General features: G+C 37.0%; 1 protein-coding gene across 3 annotated transcripts in view; it reads left to right on the top strand.

Moving 5' to 3' along the window:
- Positions 1–22551, top strand: part of ZFAT (zinc finger and AT-hook domain containing) — a 102862-nt gene extending 80311 nt beyond the window's left edge. For 2 of the 3 annotated variants that reach the window (XM_069780105.1, XM_069780104.1), the window contains exons 13-16: positions 2986–3104; positions 4792–4918; positions 6987–7117; positions 20258–22551. In XM_069780105.1, the coding sequence (XP_069636206.1) occupies positions 2986–3104; positions 4792–4918; positions 6987–7117; positions 20258–20497 (617 nt within the window). In that variant the 3' untranslated portion in view covers positions 20498–22551. Of the gene's footprint in view, positions 1–2985; positions 3105–4791; positions 4919–6986; positions 7118–19111; positions 19262–20257 lie in introns of those variants that run through there. The other variant, XM_069780106.1, reaches the window with a different exon arrangement.
- The last annotated feature ends 419 nt before the right edge of the window (positions 22552–22970 follow it).

The raw sequence follows: 22970 nt of genomic DNA, 5'->3' as shown, positions 1-22970 counted from the left end.
CTACTTGCTCATTTGATAGTTTTCTTTAGTTTCATTTGCTTTGTGCTGGGCAAGTCACATAAAATTTTTCCTGAAATTGTTTCTTTTCTCTTCACTGATACTCCCTGCCATCCATTGTTTTGTTTACATATTTCTGCACTCTCTGGGAGACAGATTTTCTATTTATGTTTGTGCAGCAATTTGTGCAGTACATACATGATGATCCAGTTGTGGCCTCTGTGTTGTCTTACACCACTATCATCACATGCTTTCTTTTAATATAAAATAATAATTGTCTTCTGGAGATTTTAGGCCAATAAATAAATTGGAGAGCATGTGTCAATGCTATGATGGAAAAAAGTTGTGGAGCTGTATAATATTTGTGTGCATTATTTTGCTGCAAACATCAGTTTTGGTATGTGGTATTGAAAGTAGATAAGGTGTGTAATTCGTTGACTTTCTCTGTATTTTAGCCATTACTTTAAAGAATCATCTAGAAATTAATGTCCCTGAGCTTTCATATCAAGTCACTGACAGGGAATTATATATTACCAGTTTAATTCTATGCTTCCATTTTTTTTTCTTTAATTAAAGTCATAATGACAAAAGTTACAGCTTAAATTTATCTGGTGTATTGTTATAATAGTTTCAATAGCAAAGTAATGCGGAAAAGTGCCCTCTCTTTCACAACAGCAGGTTTTTCCTAATGCTACAGATTGGTTTGAAATGAATATTTAATTTCATTTTCTGTGACTGGTAATATCTTTGTCCTAATCTGAACAAAAGTATTTTGCTTTTGTGAACTTTTGAGTTTCCCTTAGTAAGGAAACTATTTCAGTTTTATCTAGAGATGCAGTATTGAGCATCTGCTATAATAGTGAAGGTTGGTGAAGACTTATAATAGATTGAGAGCAAAGAGGGGAAATTGCATAGGAGTAATAAGTGTCAGTGAAAGACCTTAGTGACTGGGTGTACTTATATTCTGTTTTATCAAAATAAAAATTTATTTCTTTTCACCTAGTAGAATACCATATGGTAGGTTTCCATTACTGTAAAACAGAATGCTTTTTCTAATCACCTTATTCATAAAACACTATGTGCAACGAGGACTTGGCTTATAACCAGCTTATGAGTATATTTGAAGCATTTGAACATGATGGGTAAGAGTCATCATTTGCCACAACAATGTGGAGTCAGCCATCTGGTGGCATAGTTCCTAAAGTGGCATAACGCACTTCCCTAGCCATTAAATTTTTTAGACTGAGTTCTGGTCACCTAATGCAACAATTTATCACATGCAGATTATTTTTGCTCTGCTTTAGTCAATATGGGAAAAAAAGAGAAATACTTATTTGCATAATTACAAGCAGCTGAGATCTGACATTTGACCAAATTACTTTCATAAGAAAAAGAAGTAAAAGCTGTTTAATCTAGTGTAGAAAATTGGATGCTTATGATTTCGTCATGCTCAGTTTTTTACCTGTAATGCTGCATACTCAGACAGAAAACATTGTGCTAAATTCATGCTATGCATCATTTTGTAGATAGACAAAAAACTTAGGTTTACAGTTCTGTGTGTTGATATAAACAGTAGAAATTCAAAAGCAAAGATAATTGGGAGAAGATGACATTACCTTTTTAACTCCTCCTAGTTTGCTTTGATAATGTGCCAGAAAACTTAATGTTTGTTTGAAACTTCAGAAAACTAGAACAGCTGTCTTAGAGAAGATACATTTTTAAAAAATTATTAAAGTATGCCGCTACTCTGTATGTTAAATATTAAGGTCTCAGTGTTTTTTATAAGCACTTAAAAAAAATGCCAGCACTTACTGAAAGAGTACAGTGCACTATGGTTTTGCATTGTGCATATGGTTTGCACTATGGTGAAGGCTGGCACACCAGAGCTTTGCAAGACAACAGGGAACTGATATTTAAAGCTGAAGCTTGCCAGCAATGCCAGTCTTGTAGATTTTTGGACTATGCATACAATTCACATTTGAAGCTGTAATGATATGTAATGGAGTAGGCGTCAAAAGTAGTCTCTAAGGAACTCTGTGTTTTGGAATAAAAGAGTATTTACAGGGCAAAACTGTTAGTTCAGAATTATTTAAAACATGTGCTAGGCTATGGTTTTGGTGGGCCTAAAGCAGAACGTAAGTCACAGACACCCTCAAACTTGAAAGAAATTTCCCTTGGAAATTAGGACTAGTCTCCACTGGTGCTGCAAAACTTGAATTTCAACCAGAATCATGACTGTGGGAATGATTCTGCACAGACTGAAGCATCCCCTCGGTTTGCAGTGTTTTGTTGTGTCCAAGCAAAAGAATGGGGTCGGGTTGGTCAAACTTAGTATGTTGTCATTCCTTGAAAAACCTTCTCACTTTCTAATGTACATGTCACTTCTAGAATGGCTTTTGTTAGCAAAGAAAGCACATGTTCTCACCCAGTAGATGAGTAATTATTTACTTTGCAATTTATGTTCTCTCTGTTATGGTTTGGCTATCTATTTCCCTTAACATCTAGCTCCTGAGAGATTAAACCAATACTTCTTATGTCAACCTGATTGTGGAAATGATGCCGTATCGAGACTAATGCTAATAATTGTCTGTTGCTGCACTTTCTTTCTAATTGGTCTGTGGTAGGGGTTCCCCAGGGAGAGAGGTGTAGAGCAGGGGAAAGATGGGAACAGCATTCCTGCAACTTCACATCCACTGAAAGGAGGCATGCAGGCAGGGAAGCAGGATTGCTGTAGCTCCCCAGATATATGAGTTATTCCAGACTCCTTCTGTTACCATTATCCAAAATTGCCCTTTAAGCATTGTGAGAGTTCAACTACTTTATTTTTTTTTCCCCTTTTTTTATGTTGGACACATGGCTAAAGGAAACCCTTTTAAATTATAGTTATGTGGCTTGGTTGAGATGGGGTCAAATTAGATGGGTCCTTACTGCCTTGAAAAAGTATTTATATGAAAATAACTCAAGGCATTTATTTGTGTTTCCTTGTAGGTGGCATTAAGTGTCCTGTTTGCAGCTTTGTGTATGGTACAAAATGGGAATTCAACAGACATCTTAAAAACAAGCATGGAATGAAGCTAGTGGAACATGATGGGGAGACCAAGTGGGAGGTAAAGCAAAGTTGCCATAGCTTTGGCCCTAAGATTTAAAAAACTTCTAAGGAGAAAAGTAAGGATAAGAAGTATTCAAAAATGTGTTCTTGACTTTATAGAAGATCAGGAGGTCATGTGATCTCATCTTGAATGCATACATTGCTATGACTGTTAAGCTTGACTGCTTTAATATCTGGCAGGATTAACAACCTTGTAAGTGCTTATTTCTGCATTTTAGTGCTCTAGTCCTCTATTTGCAGCAGAAAGGTGAAAGTTTTAGCAAAAAAATGTGAAATGGAAACACTTACTGCAATTTGTTATATGCCAAATATTTGCTGGTGTTAACTGCAAGATGTGTAAAGCTGCAAACTTATATTGAATTAGAGAAACTTATGTGTTGGACCAGAAAAGGTTACAATCTAGAAAACTGAATTTGTAAGTTGATCAGCTAAAAGAATGGTGCTGTTATACAGAGTAAGTCTTCTATCATTTGTTCTGTTTTTTCAGCTTCAGTCCAAAGTATATAGGAAATCACAGTACCACTAGGATCAGACTTTAAAAAACTTAAGTTAGACCTAAGAAGCTGGGTTAGAAAAAAACAAACCAACAACCTGAATTTTCTCGGTTTGGGGTGGGGTAGGGCAGCTACCTTGAAAGGGTGTACCCTTTCAAGCTTTCCTCTGCTGTCGTATGCATAGCAATTTGTTCTAAAATGAAAACTGTTGCTCTTATAGAGCAGAGCTGACTGTAGATGCAGAAGCTACGGGAAAACCACAGAACTATCTAGACACTTTTATTTAAAAAATCACAGTTGGCAAGCTGAGTCTTTTCCACTGCCTGAGTAGGCTATTGTTGGTGTCCAGTGAGAGGAAGAAGCCAGAAGGCAACTGCAGCTGGCTGACCTCCACAGTTTAAGACCTGTTCTGCTAAATTTCAGGCAGTCTAGCCCCTGTTATAAATCTAATGCCTGATTTGGAAGAACTGTCCTGCAGTTCTTGTTTAACAGTTTTTGAGTATCCACAGATAGAATATAAAGTTCTTGAAAAATATCTGAGTAGGTTCTATATGGACAGTTATTCAAAGACAGGGCAAGCATTTTAAAATGTAGTCCTTCAAAGTTTTGTATCCACAAGCATTTCAGAAACGATCCTCTGTACACTCTCCCAGTAAATGCCTAAACCTGAAAAAATAAGAGGACATCCAGGATGCAAGCATGTCTCTGCTGCTGAAACAGCTATAAATAAAGAGCAGGAGTACATATTGACAACTTGTCTTCAGAAAACATAGTTACTGAAAGGATAATTTTTCTGGAATAAAATGCCATTTTCTAACTTCAGAGGCATTTTACCAGATCTGCAAAGATATGCATTGTAAGCTAATTTTGCCCAAAAGGTCTATACTAGACCCTGATACAATAGAAATCTGTTGTTAGTTCTAAAATAAATGTGCAACAAAAAGGAAGTCAAGGTAATTTAGCATGCTTAAAACAACTTTTGAAGTAGAATCTAGAAGAAAACTATGGGATGATACCCCAACTCCCGTGTAATATTCTTCTTGAATTCTGTTTCACCTAGTATTTCTATAACTCTTGTTACAGTATTTGTTGTCCAAAACACATTATTTTAAACTCAGAACTTTCATTGTTCTCTAAATTGCTAAAATGAGAGTGAGATTATTCATGCCTTGGCTGGATTTTGTTTTCAAGTTAACTGCTGAAGTTTCTGAAGAAGGATCCACTCAGTATCTCCATATCACAGAGGCTGGAGAAGATGTTCAAGGCACTCAAGCTGCCGTAGCTGCATTACAGAACCTTAGATATACTTCTGAGAATGGTAAGTTACCTTTTTTAGGTTGGAACACAAAATATATCTTTTTTTCATAAATATCTAATTCTTTTGAGTATACTGGGCAATATATGATCTCCTGTAAAACTATTAAAAATGATGAAATTTGTCATCCAGAACTTACTTCTGGGTGGTTATATTTTTCTTTGAGGATAAATAATGAGACATGACCATTCTTCATAAATTTCTATATCCTTAAGTCATTAATACTTATCACACTCCGTTTTGCACTTTATTATTAGGTGTGTGGAATTTCCTGCCTGTATTATTAAATATATTGTGGAATCAGCTATCTTGGCAGAGTAGATGGTGTGTATCTAATGGCAATTCTCTAGCTATTATTTTTCTCGCTGCTTAAGTCAGCCAGACTGCAGAAGGGACACAGTGGAATAGCTCATTTACCATGTTCCCAAGACAGTACTAACAAACTTAATTCTGATGGTACACAAAACTAAGTAGGCTATTCTGTATCAGATTGAGGAAGAACAAGAGTGGGATTAGATAATGATTGCTAAGTGGGAAATAACAAAAACTGGACAAAAAGAAAAAATGTCCAGGTTTTTGAGAGTGTTAAAACATCAGAGACTAGAGTAGTTGTTCATATGTTTTGGTTTTATATATGTAAATAAATGTGTTGGTTATCAGAATATAGCATTTTACAATTGTTTACCATTGTGGTCTTTATAGTTCATAATACAGATACATTCCAAAAACTCCCACTTGTAATGGAATTTCCAGGCATGTTGCAATTAAATTGTTACTGACAATTTCTATATATTATTTTATTTTAATGACTGGGAATTCTGAATGAGTAAAAACCTTTTGAAAACTTTTCTTAAGCTTTTATATATTGAAATTAAAATAAACATGATCATGGAATATGCTGTACTAACAGTTTTGATTTTAAGCATGAGGCTGTAGTTTGATTTGCTTTTTAGTGCATTCAACTTCAGATACTCTTCCAGCATATTCCATCTAGTTATGAAAAACAGTAGTATCATGTCTAAAGGCAGTTATATAGAAAAAAAACCTAAAACAAGCAAACATTTTCCAGTACTCAGATAAACTTGTTTCTCGCATAGATAACAAAATATAACTACTTTCTGGTTGAAATGATATTATCTGACCTAGATCCCTATCACAGTATCAACTTCAGATTGAAAGGGTTTGGGGTTAAGAGATGAGCTTTATTCTATTTACTGTCTTTTTCCTAGTTCGAACAGTGATTACAGCAAATATATGGCAGCTTTAACATGACACTGACAGTTTCTTTCCCTTTCTGACATATCTCATGCTTACACTAGGCATGTGGGAATGGTGGGCCACAGGAGGGGAATTTGTATTCCTGCATAACAAAAAACATTTTCCAGCATCCAAATCATTCCTTTATACACTTCAGGATATTTTTTTTTTTTTTTTGTAAACTTGCCTTTCCTTTGGCAGGGCTACACACATCAAGAGAATTTTAAAAAAAAGGGCAAACATGTACTGATCCCATACTTATAAAATGGTAAGCATGGGCTCTCTCAAGGAATTAACTTTTCCCTTCAGCACATTAGTGATAAGAGTACTTCTTTTGCGTTGAGGGGTATTGAAGATGGCTGGACAGATGGTAAACACAGGTTTGTAATATATCAAATAGCTGTTGTGGTTATAGGTATAGAGTTCAGGTTCTGTTTAAGCTGAATGTCTGGCAAATACATATTTGGATTTGTCAAGTCTTGCAGCTTCCTAATTTACAGTTACTGCTATGAGTTGTACTTATTGCTTGTTTATTCAATGTATTTTTTTAGATCTCTTTCAAACAGGCATAAAAATGATCAGTGTGGCTTCAGTTGCGGATTCACGCATTCCTCAGGCAAATTTGTTTTGTGAATACTTTCCTGCCATAGATCTATTATTAAGGTGTCATGTTATTGAGCTATTTGAAATTTATAAACAGCACTGTGAGTCAGGGTTAAGGCAGGAGGGGAAGGAGTGCCTGTAGCACTTAGATTCGCATACCCTTAGAGCTGTTTTACTGTAATGATCTTATGATTACTGTCTTTCTGATAAGGTGAAAGACTTGATCCAACAGCTGTAAACATCCTGCAGCAAATCATTGAGTTGGGTTCAGAAACCCATGATGCCACTGCAGTTGCTTCTGTAGTTACCATGGCACCTGGCACTGTGACAGTGGTAAAGCAGGTAAGAGCTCTTTTCTTCTCTTAAACAGCTATATTTAATTTTCATACATTTATTGTGAAATGAGTATTATTTTGCAAGGGATAAATTTTGAATGACCATGCAAGACACATATAGAATTTTTCCTAAACTGATTTTTTACTATGTTGTGTGTATGTGTGTTTATATGCCCACACACATACGTTTATACATATTTACACATATATGTTTATACATACAAAATGCATACATTTTTGCATTGTGTAAAATATGAATGAACAAATACACAAATATAAGGGGGGGGGTGAAAATACAGCTTTTTTTCTAGCAGGTATTTTCAGGCTTTTAAAAATAACATACCTACATTGTGTGTGGGCACTTAGTTCCATTGTCGTCTAAAAGATTCAGGAGGTCCTTGGCACGGCATTCATCCAGATACAGAAGAGCATGAAAGCATGTTGCTTGTGCAGAACTGTGTGTGCTCTGCAACCGTAGTGCTGTAGAACCGTACCCGTTGTCGTTAGTCTTTGCAGGGCTGTCCTGTGGCTGAAGTTTGACAGACTTGTGGGGTCCTAAAGTCATGTACCCTGCAGACAAATGAGACCTCCTCAGTCTGAGTTCACACTGGCTTTTTAATGAGGGTTGCAACACAAGTGATTTGCAGGCGTGTAACAGCTCTGAGAAGAATATTGCAGGTGCTCCTTACAACAGCTGTTTATGTGAGACAAAAGTCAGCATGGCCACCCACATTTGAGATAAATAAAGAAAAATGCAATTGAGTTGTAGTTGGTTGAAAAGATCTGTAGTTAATTTTGTTGTTACCAGGGAAATTGTGCAAGACCAGGAGATGTAGATCAAAAAAAAAAAAAAACAAACAGGTATAAGATTGATTGTTCATTTCAGGCTTTTGCATGAATTCTCTTTCCAGAAAAACAGTGGATTCAACTGATAATTAAGTGATGTAATTTGTGGTAGGAATGTATGTATATTTTTCCTGAAGTTTGGTACTGCACATTTTTTGCTAACAATATTTGCAATGTACAGCATTACTAAAGCACTTCAGAAATTAAGAATAATAAGATATACAAAATCAACAAGTAAAAGGAAATAATTTTCAATTTGAGGTGGCTATTGAATGCAAATATCAAGACTTTTGCTGAGTATTTCTTCCTCACAGGTGTCTGCTAACTTTGTTGCTGACATTTTACATTTCTCCTCACAGTGTTCTCCAAGCTCCACTTGTTCCTCCTGTTTCATGATAGCTCTCTGCCTATCCCTTTTCCCATTCTGTTCATTGATTGATTGGGGTCTCTGCGCTCAATGTGGTTGATAGGTGAGGGAAGGAAAGTACCTGAGAAGTCTTAAATTCCTGAAGTGTTTCAGTAACTCCTTTTATTTAAATGAACCAAAACTCTGATTGTTCTGAGTGCTAGAACTAACTTTTGAGTTCAGTGGTTTTCTGTAGTGTTGTGAACGTTGAATTCATGAGTGCTCCATAGAAGTGGGAATTCTATAGCCTGTGAAGGCAGTATTTGGATAATTCCTAAACTTGCTGCCCAAATGTCAGGGAGACAAGGCGGAATGTAAAGAGAAAGCATTTTGAGATGTTCTTTTGCAATACTTAACAGGTATTTTAATTAGAGACCACATGAGAGTTTGGGGTTTTTTTTGAAGAATAACAGATCCAAACTTGGAAACTAATTCAGTCATTAAAGAGAAGAGACATTTTAGTCCTGTTATGTGCAAGTTTCAAAACAACTTAACAGTAGAGTCACTGCCAACATGCATGCTGTGCTAAACGTATGACCTATTCAAGGGTTGAATGCAGTATTAGCCATTGGTGTTTGTCTATGCTGTCTGTCAATATTACTGAAACCTGTTCTTCCCTTAAAAATGCATCTTTTGAGGCCCTTCTACTAAAAGAGTAGGAGAAAGTGACTGTTGTACTAGCAGCTGCCAAGGAGAAACTGCGTTTTGATATTTGAATGTTAAACTTTAAAAATACATAATTAAAAAAATTCAGTGATTCCTCCTCCTCCAAGTATTAAATCTGATCAATGTCTGATTCATCTTAAAATCTATTGTCTTCCTTGTTAGACCATCTGAATTTGCTGATACCTTTTTGTAAGTAAATGTTTATATTCCAAATTAATTTTCTTCCTCACTTTTTAATCCATATTTCTAGCCTTTTAAGTTTACAAGCTGCTAAGCATTGATCACTTCTTTTTCCCTTGCCTTGTATACATCAATGACTCTCAGCGGTCTGATGTCAAACTGTTACAAGCTCCACTCTTATATCAAACCAAATATTGGATTCTCAGAGCACAGAATCTCTTTGCTGCTTTTCTTTTTTGTTTTCTTCCCCTCAGCTTTAGAATCTTGTTAATATAAAATGCCTTCTTTCCCCTAACTTGAAGTTGCACAGAAGCAAAATCAGTGAAGAATTTAAGTACATCTCAAGCTGAGTGATCTTGTGCTACCTCTGTTTACGCTGGATTTTACTAATGCCTTACTTTGATGCTTGAAGCACTGTTCCTCTATTAACACGTTTCTTGAGTGTCCTGGAATGCCTACTCATTTCTTTCTCTAGTAGCCTCAGTGACTTTTCACTTTGTATGTGCACAAGTGTGCAGATCTGTGATTTCCCAGGGGAGAATCAGAATCAGCTACTGACAGCTGACTGACTGCATAGTTACCTTTAGTGGGCTTTATGGAAGCAGAGCAAGGACCAAAGGAGGTCTGTAGATGATGACGCTTATTTCTTTTTTAAATTTTTCTCCTTTCATTTTTCTTTTTTAATTTTTTCTCTTTTAATTTTCTATATAAATCAGTGTTTTATCAGAGTCTGTTTGATCTGTTATACAGCTTTAGTTATTTTCCAGTTCTTGTCTTCCCACCAGAAGATTGCTTCAGAATTACAGCCACACCCATTTTTCATTTGAGGCAAAGAAGTCTTTAAATGGTATTAACGTCACTGTAATCCACTCCTATTCAGAATTGCGAGCTTTTCTTCTTTCTTCAATACTGAATTGCCTTCTGTGGGATATCACTCATTTGTACCTACGACTTTGTCAGGTTTTAATTATGCCGAGTTCCTAATTGTTAACCTTGAAGTGATCTTAAAACATATTCATATTTCACTTTCCTATTGGAAAATTTATTCCACACTTTGTTCTGTGACCTTCAGCTTCTCTTGTGGATTGTGAGACAAAAAATTCATTCAGGATGTCAGCAATATATCAGCATCATCTGTCACTGAATTTCCACTCTTGTTCTTTAATGGCCTCACTGAGTCCTTGCTTAGCAGCTTGGTTCCATTTTTTTCCCTTAACAGCATTTATTGTAGTTGTTCTGATATTTATGCAGTTATGTTGGTTTTTTTCTTCTTCTCTAAGGACATACATTATCCAGTTTTTTCATCAGTTCTTAGCTTCATATCTCATTTTTACCTAGCCCTTGCAAGTTGCCTTCATATTTCTAAATTTGCACCAAGAAATTTCTTCTAAATCCTAAATTATTAGAATGTTTTAAAAGTATTTTTTGCTGTAAATGTTACACTATATTGTTGCTATCTTTGTCTCCCATTTCCTCCCCAGCTGGAACTTTCTCCCACAGCTGTCGTCTTCCTTACTTTTCACCCATAAAAGTGTCATTCACACTTGATCGTTAAAATTAGGTGTGAATCCAGATGTATCTATCAGGAATGCTGCCATCTTCATGCTTCAGCATTTCCCCTAACCTGTGTCCTCAGATACCTTCAGTGTGCAGTACTTGTAGTGTTTCAGGATAATGCAAGACTTTTGCCTGCAGAAACAAACTCTGTCTTTAACCATAAGTCCTTCTCAGCATATTGCAAGATGACCAGTGTATTAGATCTGACTGGTACATTTTTTAAAATTGTTTTCTACTAAGTCACAAGACAGAAAGGATACCATGTTTGAGGTGTTCTTCTATTAAATTACTCTTCTGGGTTGCATGTAGTCTTCTTGCAAGTATCTTAAATCATGAGTACACATTATAATGGAGGTGAAATCAAGATCAGATTGTCTATTCAAAGCCCCCAGCTCCTGAATTGGGTGTTGAGAAGAAAAAAACTTCAGTTCTGACTTTGGAAACTTCATATTTTTTGTTCATAGGAATGATTTTATAAGAGAAGACACTTTGACAACATAGCAATAACCAATCCCAGCCTGAATCGGGATTCAGCTTATGATTTTAAACCCCCAAAATGCAAAGGTAGCCCTATTTAGCTTGGATTATGATTGGGAAATAGGAATTGTTGTTGGCTCTGATAGTGTCATGTGTGTGAGGCCTTTCAAAGTTTGTGTCTGGAGCTTGAAACAACTTCACCTCAGTCTTGCCTGAGAATCAGCATAGTAACCTGTTATCAAAGTTAAACATTTCTGGTGTCTAATTTGGGAGAAATCTTGTTGAAGACAGATGAAAACATACAACTGCTAAGGAATGTAGTACACACCAAAATGCCCAAGAAAAAGAGTTAATAATATGAAGTTTTACCAGTATGATCTGAGCTTGGCAAAAATACACACTGAAGCTTTGATCACAGCATGGCAGGAGAAATGTATCCTTGTCAGTTTGAGTCCTTTTCAGTTACTGGTGATCAGTCTGGATCTCTTTCTGACAGAGGTAATGAAGGTATTTCTTTATGGCATGGTATTTGAGTTGTTCTGCACTGCTTAAAGACCAAAAAAAGTAACAAGGTAGGGAAAAGGTGAGAGCAAAGAGTGCTAACTTTGAAGAATATCTGGGAAAGCAGCTAATAAATTCTTATAAAAGGCAGGAAATATCATTCATAGTGGATAGTAAACACAGACAAGAAATTAGGGAGAAAGCAGTTTTGTGGCAACAGCATATAGCAAGGTGGAGGGACTGAAAATGTAAAAAAAGTCACTTTACTTTCTGCGTATTTGATTCTCTGTGTCCTATTACAGATATACTTTTGCCCTTATGCCTTAGGGTAGAGATAATTAATTTGGGGTTTTGTTTATTTTGCTAGCAGAGGCTGTTCAGTCCAGTATTTATATAGGTGTACTATTTTCCTAGCTCACATGCTGAATATAAAGGCAGGATTGGAGGAGGAGCAGTCATGCCAGTATCACAGCCACCCTTGATTTACAGTGCCTGCAGGTCTATGTTCAAACACTTGTTTTTCACACAATATACCTGTATGTAGACTCGAACAGAGAGAGAGAGAGTGTTTAACTACAAACTACCTTGATGTATAGTTATTTCTTTCAGTTAGCATATATATCACATAAGGTTATTAAATGATCCTGAAGAAGTCTGTTCCAAGTTAAACATTTGCTTGATTTAAATACTGAGTTTCTTGTGAAGAAACATTTCCCCACTTTCAACCACTTAGCTAAAATGGTTGTCCAAGCCATCATTATTTTATGCTAGTTAACTCTGATAGACCTTTTTCTGACATTCACTGATTACGTTTTGCCCCTTTTGTATTCTTGCAGAAAAATTCAAAGATTATTTTTCTCTGCCCCTCTTGCATCACTCTCTCTTATTCTGTTCACTTGATGTTCCTTTTTTGCCATATCAAACAAAACCTTGTTTTCATTTCCAAGGCTTTTTACTCCTTTCTGACTTAGTGTCCCATTTCTCATTAGCTGTAAAGATTTTGACTCCTGCCTTTGCTCAGTCCATAAAGATTTCATTGCTCAATACTTTTTTTAAACAAGTTTCTTAATGCCTTCTTCCATATTGTGCTTAGTTATGTGGATTTTTAATGAAGAGCAATTTGTACCTCATTGTCTTCTCTCAATTACTCTTCAAAAATATGATAACAGTAATTATCTGTGGTTAGGCTATTGGTATATTGATACTAATGTCTGTCACACAAAACTAACACTGTCTCATTTATGTTGTACTCCCCCACCTCCCTTTGTCTGTGTCTGCTTACTGTCTCTTGTTTTATATTGAAATTGTAAGGCCTTTGGGGCATGAAGTACTTTTTGCATGTAGCATACCTGATACAATCCAGGTCCTGTTCCAAAGCACTACACTAATATTAACAATAAACAGCAGTAACTGGCTGTTGAATTCTTTCTCTTTTTCTCCCATTCAGAAATAAGAGACAGGACTGATGTTCTTACTACCTCTGCATCTTGGAGTGTAGGGTTAACTCTATTCCTGAAAAGCATAGTAACCTATTTTCAACCCAGACTTCTATATAATTTGCTCTGAAGAGTAGGTATATCAACTGTTTCACTAACTAAGGAGATCTTTATCAAACTTAAGAAAACACTGGCTTTCCATGCATTTCACCCTTTATTTTAGTTCCTTTCATCCTTTTACTCTGTGATCTCTTCAGGCTCCAGTAAAATCCCGCCATGGTAACGGTCACTTTCTTCAAAGTGACAGCGGTAGCAATGCACAGCAAAGATTACACATCAGCTTGAAGCTGATCAGAGAACAGAATTTTATAGTGTAACACATCTTCAAAAAATAAATATCTAATTATATTAGCATGGCTGTCCTGTCAAAGGCTACTGCACGTTTGTCATAGTTTAAACCCAGCCAGCAACAAAGCGCCACGAAGCTGTTCACTCACTCCTCCCCCCTGTTGGGATGATGAGCAGAAAATAAAAAGAAAAGCTCATGGGTTGAGACAAGGACAGGGAGGGATCACTCACCACTTATGGTCACGGGCAAAAGACAGGCTCAACTTGGGGAAGAAACAAAATCAATTTAATTTACTACCAACCAAATAAAAACCAAGGATAATGAGAAGTAAAACCAAACCTTAGAACACCTTCCCCCTACCCCTCCGTCCTTCCCGGCTCAACTCCACTCCTGATTTACGGGGAATGGGGGTTGGGGTCAGCTCACCACACGTTGTCTCTGCCGCTCCTTCCTCCTCAGGGGGAGGACTCCGCACTCTTCCCCCGCTCCAGCGTGGGGTCCCTCCCACGAGAGACAGTCCTTCATGGACTTCTCCAACGTGAGTCCTTCCCACGGGCTGCAGTTCTTCATGAACTGCTCCAGCGTGGGTCCTTTCCCCAGGCCTCAGCCCTTCAGTCCCAGCCTGCTCCAGCGCGGGCTTTCCCAGGGAGCGGCGGCCATCTCGTGGGGCCTCCATCCCCCTGCTCTGGCGTGGGCTCCTCTCTCCCCGGGCTGCAGGGGGGCATCTGCTCCCCCGCTCCCCTCCGTGGGCTGGGGGGGGACAGCCTGCCGTCTGGTCTCACCAGGGGCTGCGGGGGCATCCCCTCCTCCCCGCCTTCCTCACTGACCTCAGGATCTGCAGAGGGGTTCCTCTCACATTGCAATCTCCCCCCACCACAGCAGGTTCACCTTCTTAAATCTGTTCTCCCAGAGGCGCTGCCACCGTCACTGATGGGCTTGGCCTTGGCCAGAGGTGGGTCCGAGGAAGTTCAGCAGCTTCTCACAGGAGCCGGCCCTGTGGCCCCCTCCCCCGCTACCAAAACCGCGCCATACAAACCCAAAACAATGTTGTACTTCAGGAACACACCTTATATTTCAATCTGGCTCTGATTTGTGTCTACATAATGCTGTGTGCTGGTGTTCATCTAGAAAATTTGCCAATATATGGAGTTTATATATATAGGTTGATTGTCAAGTTTGTGGTTGCTTTAGGACATGGAACAATCTGATGCTTAACATGACGGTACCAGCAAAGGAAAGTTATAACTGGGGCTCATGGCCCTGTTTTCTCAGCCTTTGTGGAGATCTTGTCATCTGTGTAACATACAGAAAAAGTCTCACATCAAGATTACTATCCTGTTAGAGCTCTTGAAATGATGACAGCGTTGCCATACTTCCTCAGAAGAAAATCTGGTGCTACAACTTTTTGCCAGCTGCGTGAAGTTGCCAGTCACAGTCTCCCTGTCAGGATATATTCAGCCAGCCAATTGCTAAAACTTTTTAAAAATCTACATCACCGGTATGAAGATTTGTTTGCCACCTTGCATTTTTTATTTTATGCAAAGCAAGTCTTTCACATTCAAGTCTCTTATTATTCTGAAGCTATTGTGCACCAGATTGTTTTGTAGCTCATTATAGAGGTTCATATGATCAAATTATAGTGTTTTTTGTGTGTGTCAGTGTGTGTTTTTCACGCAGTGTATCTATAGGTAAACTAGAACTGAGAGAGAGAGAGAGAGAGAGAGTTCAAATTATTCAAATGGCACTGAACAAAATGATAGAGACAGTCCCATAGGCACCAATGTAAGCTGGCACATCGCATATTCAGGTGCTCTCTGTGATCTAGAATGCTTATATTTACTTTTACTTTTAATCCTTTCTGTAGTATTGTGTATATTTTCTTACTGTGGTGTCTTATGATATAAATAGGAGCATCTGTAACCTAGTAAAACGTTTTGAAATCCTGCAGGATCTCTGTGATTAACTTTTGTTCTTCATGGTAAACTGAAAGGCAGCATTCAATCTGAAATCAAGGGAGAGTTTCTGTAGAGGATTTTGGGTCAAGCCCAGCAAGACTGTTTTAAACTCTATGGACCTGCAACTCCTGCTGACTTAAAAGAATATTGAAGATATTCATTATTTCTCAGGATGAGTTCTATAATAAGAAAGCAGCTTTAGCACCTTACTGCAAAAATTTTTTTACTCCTTTTCAGGGAAGAAGTTTATTTTCCTTAATGGCTTGAATTAATTTCTCTCAAATTAAAAAAGACTTCCTTGTTTTGAGAGAAAGATTCCTCTAAGAGATACCCATTTTTAATGTCACTTACATGTATTTGGATGGTCCTTGGATATTTAAATTAAGAACATTTATAATTTAGAAATGTTGAGCTTCTTATGAAGACATGGGGGTGATAGTCCCATTGGCCTTTGTGAGAGACACATTTAGCTAGTGAAGAATATTTATGCAGGTACTGAATTGATTTAATATGCCAGCTGTGTGTGGCTTCAGCTTCTTGCTGTCATTCTTTAGCAAAGGATAAGCAGCCAGATGCTTTTCAGCTGGCTCTCAAACAGAAAAGAGGTCTTGGATGCTACTCTTCAAAAGATTTCAGACGCCAATAAAAAGAATTGAGTGTAGTGACTTCATTCATTCTGATGGCAGCTGTCCCACTGTTTCATCAATTTGAGGGGTGTAAATTAACGTTTTGAGATTATTCCCTGTGGAACAATCTAATAGGAACCAAGCAGAAGCATGTAAACATTGAACTGATTTGAAATGTAAATATCCAAAATAATGTGGTGATTTGTCAAACTAAAAGGATTACAGATAGCTGTCCAAGAAAGATACTGGAAGCTAGAAACACCAGAAATAAGGGCATTAGTCTTCTTTACCCTGCATGACAAGGGTAATAAAACCACATCGATAAAGTCAGGTAGGGAGGTTGAATTAACTTTCTTTATTGGCCATTTTCATTTCAAAAGCATATAAAACTGAATAAGTATTAGATTGCTGCTATTGAATTGAATGAGATTCTGGTTTCATTTCATTTTTGTGTCAACTGTGCTTTATTTATTTTCCTTTCTTCGTTATTTATGTACACTCACAAAACTATATTTAAAATTATTTATGAGTTTTGGTTTAGAGTGACTAAAGTGAGACTATATGAGATCCTTCTCAGACTGTGTTGTGCATTCTTGCAGCTCTTAGCAAATGTAGTGTAATTTTTCTGGCCTGAGGCATGTTGTCAGAGGATTGTGTGTAGCTCGCTACCACAGGAGAAGTTAGTGTATAATACATAGTTAGAGGGACAAATTTTAAACACCACTATTTGTGTATTTGTTTGAGGATGTCTAGCATCAAGGACTGTAATTGTGAGCTGATTCATAACAAGCTGGGAGATTTTAATTATCTAACATTTATAACTGCAGCTTCCTATCTGAATTTGCTAGTGATTAGACTTTTGTCCACCTATTATGATCTTCATTAGTAGACCTTGTGTATGTCCTTTCCTTTCACACAGTAGCTGACAATGGAGCAGGTAGCCTCAGGAAAGTGGAGAGGGCAGTTACGAAAAGGGAGTCCTGTGTATGAATTCACCAAATTCCTATTGCTTTCAGTAGGACTTAGGGTTTCTTTAATAAATAAAAAAAAAAAAAAAAAGGGGGTGCATGGAGAAGAACAAGAGAAGGAAGTTAACAGTGCTAAGTTTCTTTTCATGATTAGCTCCTTGCTTTTCGAAGAGAGGCTCAAGCTTCCGTTAGTAAAGGGTACTTCGGTGATACCCATATTTTGTGACAACATAAATTAGTTTTTCTGAGGGTGGTTGCAAATTTTATTGTGTCAAGACAAGCATCCAGCATCATTCACTTTCGTAGGATGTTGAACTTGAGCTTCAGCAGGAACTGTTTAATGTAACTTTCAGTTAAAATGTTCAGATATGATTAGTAAAAGAAACAGAATGTAGAAAGGACTTCAGCCCATTGCTGTAGTTTTATCCCTATAATCTGAATCCTGTGCAACAAAGCCAGAGGCATCATCAGTAGGTACGATTGTGCTGTTGCGTTAAGGTCAGTGACAACGGCAAGATTCTCTTTAGATGTTAAATCTTTCACCAGATAAAAACCACATATATTTCATCAATATATTACAGGCATACTGACTCTGGGACCTCTGAATAATTTAACACCTGAACATACTTGTTATTGTTCAAGAAAAAGCTTTGTATAGCCTGATGAATTGAGTGGAAGGTCAAAGTGATATGAAGTCCTAAGGGGTTTGTGCGTCTCTGAAACCTTCATCTGACAGATATTTTAAACACGAAATGAAAAAGTTAAAAGAAACGTCAGTGTACAAGAATGAGAATGGTTACTTAGGGGAGAAAAAAAAAAGAAATTAGAAAAGAGCATCAGGAAAACAAATAGAGGAATTCTTTTTCTCCTTGCTGGTCTCTAAGGAGTCGAACACAGGCTTGGAATATTTGCTGTAGTTCTTCCCTTCTGTTCCTTCTCCCCTCTTAAGCAACAATACTGATCTTAATCATATTTTCTTGAAGTTGATTGTTCCAATACTGCTGTTTACAAAACAATGTTATATTGTCATGGTTTAAGCCCAGTCAGCAGCTAAGCACCACGCAGCCGCTCACTCACTTCCCTCGCCACCTGGTGGGATGGGGGAGAAAATCAGGAAAAGAAGTAAAACTCGTGGGTTGAGATAAGAACAGTTTAATAGAACAGAAAAGAAGAAACTAATAATGATAATGATAACACTAATAACATGACAACAGTAATAATAAAAGGATTAGAATATACAAATGATGCACAGTGCGATTGCTCACCACCCGCCGATCGACGCCCAGTTAGTCCCCGAGCAGCGATCCCCCCACCCCCGCTCCCTCCAGTTTCTATACTAGATGTGACGTCCCATGGTATGGAATACCCCGTTGGCCAGTTTGGGTCAGCTGTGTCCCCTCCCAACTTCTTGTGCCCCTCCAGCCTTCTTGCTGGCTGGGCATCAGAAGCTGAAAAATCCTTGACTGAGTCTAAACACTACTTAGCAACAACTGAAAACATCAGTGTGTTATCAACATTCTTCTCATACCTAGCTCAAAAACATAGCACTATACCAGCTACTAGGAAGACAATTAACTCTATCCCAGCTGAAACCAGGACACATATAAATGAGAACTGGAAAAGAACTTTTGAATCAGCTTCTAATTAAAAAAATAGCCCCTTTCTAATTTGCATAATTTAGATTCCACACTTTATAGTATCTACCATGTTTGACCTATTCTTTTTAAGAGTGCTTACGAGTTCAGTGCTGTGAAGAGCACACCATGTGCTGCTGTGAGATACAAGGGTACACTGAGATCCAGTAAACTGATGTCTATCAATCCTTTGTTCTTTTCTTATTACACTTCGTATGGTTATTGGAAGTACCATGGAGTTTTGCCTTCCATCATAAAATGTAGGTGAGCCAGCAATTCTGTCTTCGTTTCCTGTTGTTTGTGTAAGTGGACAATTTATAGATGGACTTGATGATATGAAAAAAGTACTTGTTGTAGAGAATGTGACCTCCTACAAATTCAATTGGCTACTTTCTTACAGTGAGAAATAAACATGATTTATCTCTGGAAGCTTGCTTCATAAAACATTTGCTAAGCCTAAATGAAGGAGAAATAGGCCTTAATAAAAACAACCCATTTTCTGAAAAAAGAAGGAAGAGAGGATTTGATTAACTGCATGTTGCATTTGCAGGTGGGTTGGCATTTATGATCCAGCAAATAAAACAGCTCTCTTCAATGAACACAGGGAGTGGTATTGTACTGAAAATAGCTATCAAGTGCCTGTGCATATATCTTGCATACCAAAAAAATTGCTATTTCATTCTTTCCTCAAAAGTACATTATTTTATCACTAACACTTGAGAAGAATGCATTTCCTCCACATGACTTACAGTTTTCTGATGTGTTTTTACTGGCCTGGAGTACTTTGCATAGGAATTTTGTATGGATCTGGCAAAGAATTAAGATTTGTTCTTCAATTCTGGTAAGTACTGTATTTTAATAGTTGATGGACAGCTGTTTGAATTCTTTGAAATTCAATACCAAATTGTGTTGGTTTTTTTTTTCTTTTTGACAAGAAGCAAAATGTTCCGTAAAAAATCTTTTATTTTCAGTTGTTTCTGTCACTGTCCTTTCAATAATGTAAAAATTGCTGCCTCACAAACAGTAGGTCTTAGGAATCTATTACAGTAATATTTACATTTCACAGTTTTCTAATAAAAGTCATTAAGGTTTACAATGAAATTTTTCTTCCATGAGCAATAGGTTGGCTAGGAAAAAAAAAGAAGAAAAAGAAAGCAATGGGTACAGTAGATGTTTTTTCTGTGGTTTTCGATGGATTCTCATCTCAGTGCTGCTGGAGGAATTGTTTGGCTTCAGATTTATTTAAGTAAGAGCGGTTTTGAATGAATGACTGCTGAGAGATTAAAGCCGTCTCCAAAGACCTATGTTCCTGGTACTTTACAGGTCTCTGTGCATGTAACCGACATGCTGTGTTACTGCTTTCAGTATTCTGTCTAGCTATACACTTATTAATCAGAAGTGCTCACAACAAGTTTTCTGTAAAACTGACATTTTCTTTCAAAACTATCTGATTTCTAATTTCTGTGCTGTATTTCCATTAATCATCACACTACTGGGTACTTACTGGAAAGGTGAAATTTCTGTAACCTCTTCAATTTCTCCTTAGGTAAAAGAAGAGGAGCAGTCAGCCAATCACACTTTGATGATTCAAGAGACACTGCAGCAGGCTTCAGTGGAGCTGTCTGAACAGCATCACCTGGTAGTCTCATCAGATGAAGTGGAGGGAATTGAGACGGTGACTGTCTATACGCAGGGTGGTGAGGCTTCAGAATTCATAGTTTATGTTCAGGAAGCTATGCAGCCTGTAGAAGAACAAACTGTGGAACAATCTGTGCAGGAGCTCTAGAGAACAGTGTTCAAAGGAGATGGCTACTTGATTTGCCAAAGCCAAAAGTTTGGGGGTTTTTTCCTAACCAAAAGCAAGCAAGCCGACACATTTTCAGTTAATTTGTGAAGCGAGACCTTGTTACTAGATAGTGATCTGACTGGATGGATTGTATCAGTAACTTAGGCATACTGTGTACAAAATCTTCTCAGACTTTTTTCTAAAAAATGTTTATACTTTGAGGAAAAAATATTCTTCCCTTCTTAAAAGATCTCTCACTTGATTCCTGTAAATCCCCACAAATATTGTCTGTTCAAAACTGTGTTATCCCACAATAATAAAACACCTATAAAGGTAGCTAGAATGTCTAGAAAAGTCCATAAATCCCATTTCATACATACTTAATATGTGCTTGGAATTGACTGGAAGCAGAGTTGTTTTTCCTTTAAATTTGAAGGGCTTCTTATTTCTGAGTACATGCTTAGAATGTGTTTGCCGAGTTGTGGATCTAACCCAAGCAAAGGCTCAAGACTTTAATTAGAAACATACCGCAGATGGACTGTAGTTTGTACTTGTGAGATGATCCTTTGAGTTTGGAAGGTATTTAAAGCCATATATGATAATTCTGGGTACCAGAATCCCACTGGATAAATACATGTCCAGTACCATGTGATGAAACCAAATCTGTCAAATCAATGAAATATTCTTTTGTTTTTAAGGAAAAAAATTATATTCAAATGTTTTGCAAATGCTATAAAAGATGTATGTTCATATGTTTTAAACAGACATACTTGTAAATATGATTGTGTGAAAGAACATGTACAAAAAACTTAAGTAAATATTGACAAGAATCTAGATATTCTTAATTATGCATGTATATAGTTCCAGACTTTTGTTCATGAATCTTGAATTGTTTCTGATTTACTATTTTTAAATTTGAGCTATAAAAGTTATTAATAACAAAATTGTCATGTTTTCTTCTAATGCTCTGATTTAAGTGTTGGCTTCCTTTTACAGCTAAGTAAAAAATGCTGTTTTGCATTGACTCTGATAAATTATTCCTCCAGTTAGTAGTGTCTAATCAAGAAAGTAGCATAATGAAGTCTAGGCGGACCTTTTTATGTGATTGAACTTATTTATGGGCATTCTGGGTAGAAAAGTGGAAAAAGCTTTTGACTAAGTGTAGTGAGTTGGTTGTCTGCCTCTTCTATATCTGCTGGGTTCTATTAATGCTATACAAAATCAGACTGCAAACATTCAGTGGTAGCTTCTCCCGTAACTGTGGTGATAGGGAATTTAAATTGGTTAATGAAAAAGAACTGAAAATCATTCAACTTTGGCAGTAGCTACGTTTCCTCTGGTTTAATCATGAAAGTGCACAAGAAGCCCCTGGGGTGTTACATTGTAGGATGGAGACCTTTTTGCCATTTGGTGTAACTGGCTGGAGCTGGTCACAAATGTCAGTGTTGATTTCTCATATGTTCAGTAAACTTGACTAGAATAAGCCATGAAGTGTTTAGTAACATTTGCAGTGTGATAGAAACTGGTGCACCAAATGCATCAACTTGATTAATCTGTATAACAAACTTTGGTTTTTGTAATTACTGGTTAAAATTCAGTGTTGATTTGCAAGAATAATGCTTTGTATTATCTGAAAGAGAAGAAAGTGGTCTCAAAAAGTTTTCTCAGAATTTATTGAAATATTCAAGGCCCACTTGCTGTTAAACCACATTTGGAAGAGCATCATGTTCATATGTGGCAACATCTATGTTCTTAATGTAAAACCGTTCTGAATCACTTCAACAATGTATTGTATTATTATCTGACAGAGAGAGGGCCACGGAAAACTATTTTGCTATGCATCACTCAAGAATTATTAAGTAAATTATTTCCAGATAGACTCAGTACTTATGTTTATGAGAGGTACGTCTGTATTTGGAGGGAAGGTTTTGGGGTTGGTTTATTTTAATTCCAGTATATCATGGCCATGCATATGTACTGTAATTTAAGGCTTGATTTATAATTGATGAGTTATATCACATTTTCCTACACTAAAGCATAAATATTTTTGTGAATTTTCTGTATCCTTTTTTTTTTTATTTTAGAAATACTTTTCAATTCAGGTCTTTTCTTAAGTTCCAGGTTTTTTCCCAACTCTGCTTGGAAACACAATGGTTGGAAACATACGAGGTGTAAGTCAGGAAGGACTTTCAGCTGTGTTGAGTACTGCACATTGATTTCATGCCTCCGTAATTAATACATTTTCTTCTTTCTAGAATATGCAATGTCTGTAATGCTATGAGGAGATAAGTACTTTCTCTTTAATGTAAGCCATTGTACTTTACAAAGTGAATGTCCAAAGTATTTTTTTGTATTTTTTCAGAAGCATAAAGAAAAGAGAGCTTTGTTTATACCAGGCATTTGTTTTGAGAGGCCATGGCTGTTACAGTTGTCTTTTGTCTGGATTTGGAATGACCAAAAAGGTAAGAATTAA

The sequence above is a fragment of the Haliaeetus albicilla genome, chromosome 3 (genome assembly GCF_947461875.1).
Source record: "Haliaeetus albicilla chromosome 3, bHalAlb1.1, whole genome shotgun sequence".
NCBI lineage: Eukaryota > Metazoa > Chordata > Aves > Accipitriformes > Accipitridae > Haliaeetus > Haliaeetus albicilla.
The sequence above is the reverse complement of the archived record's forward strand: the minus strand, read 5'-3'. Positions and strand labels throughout refer to the sequence as shown.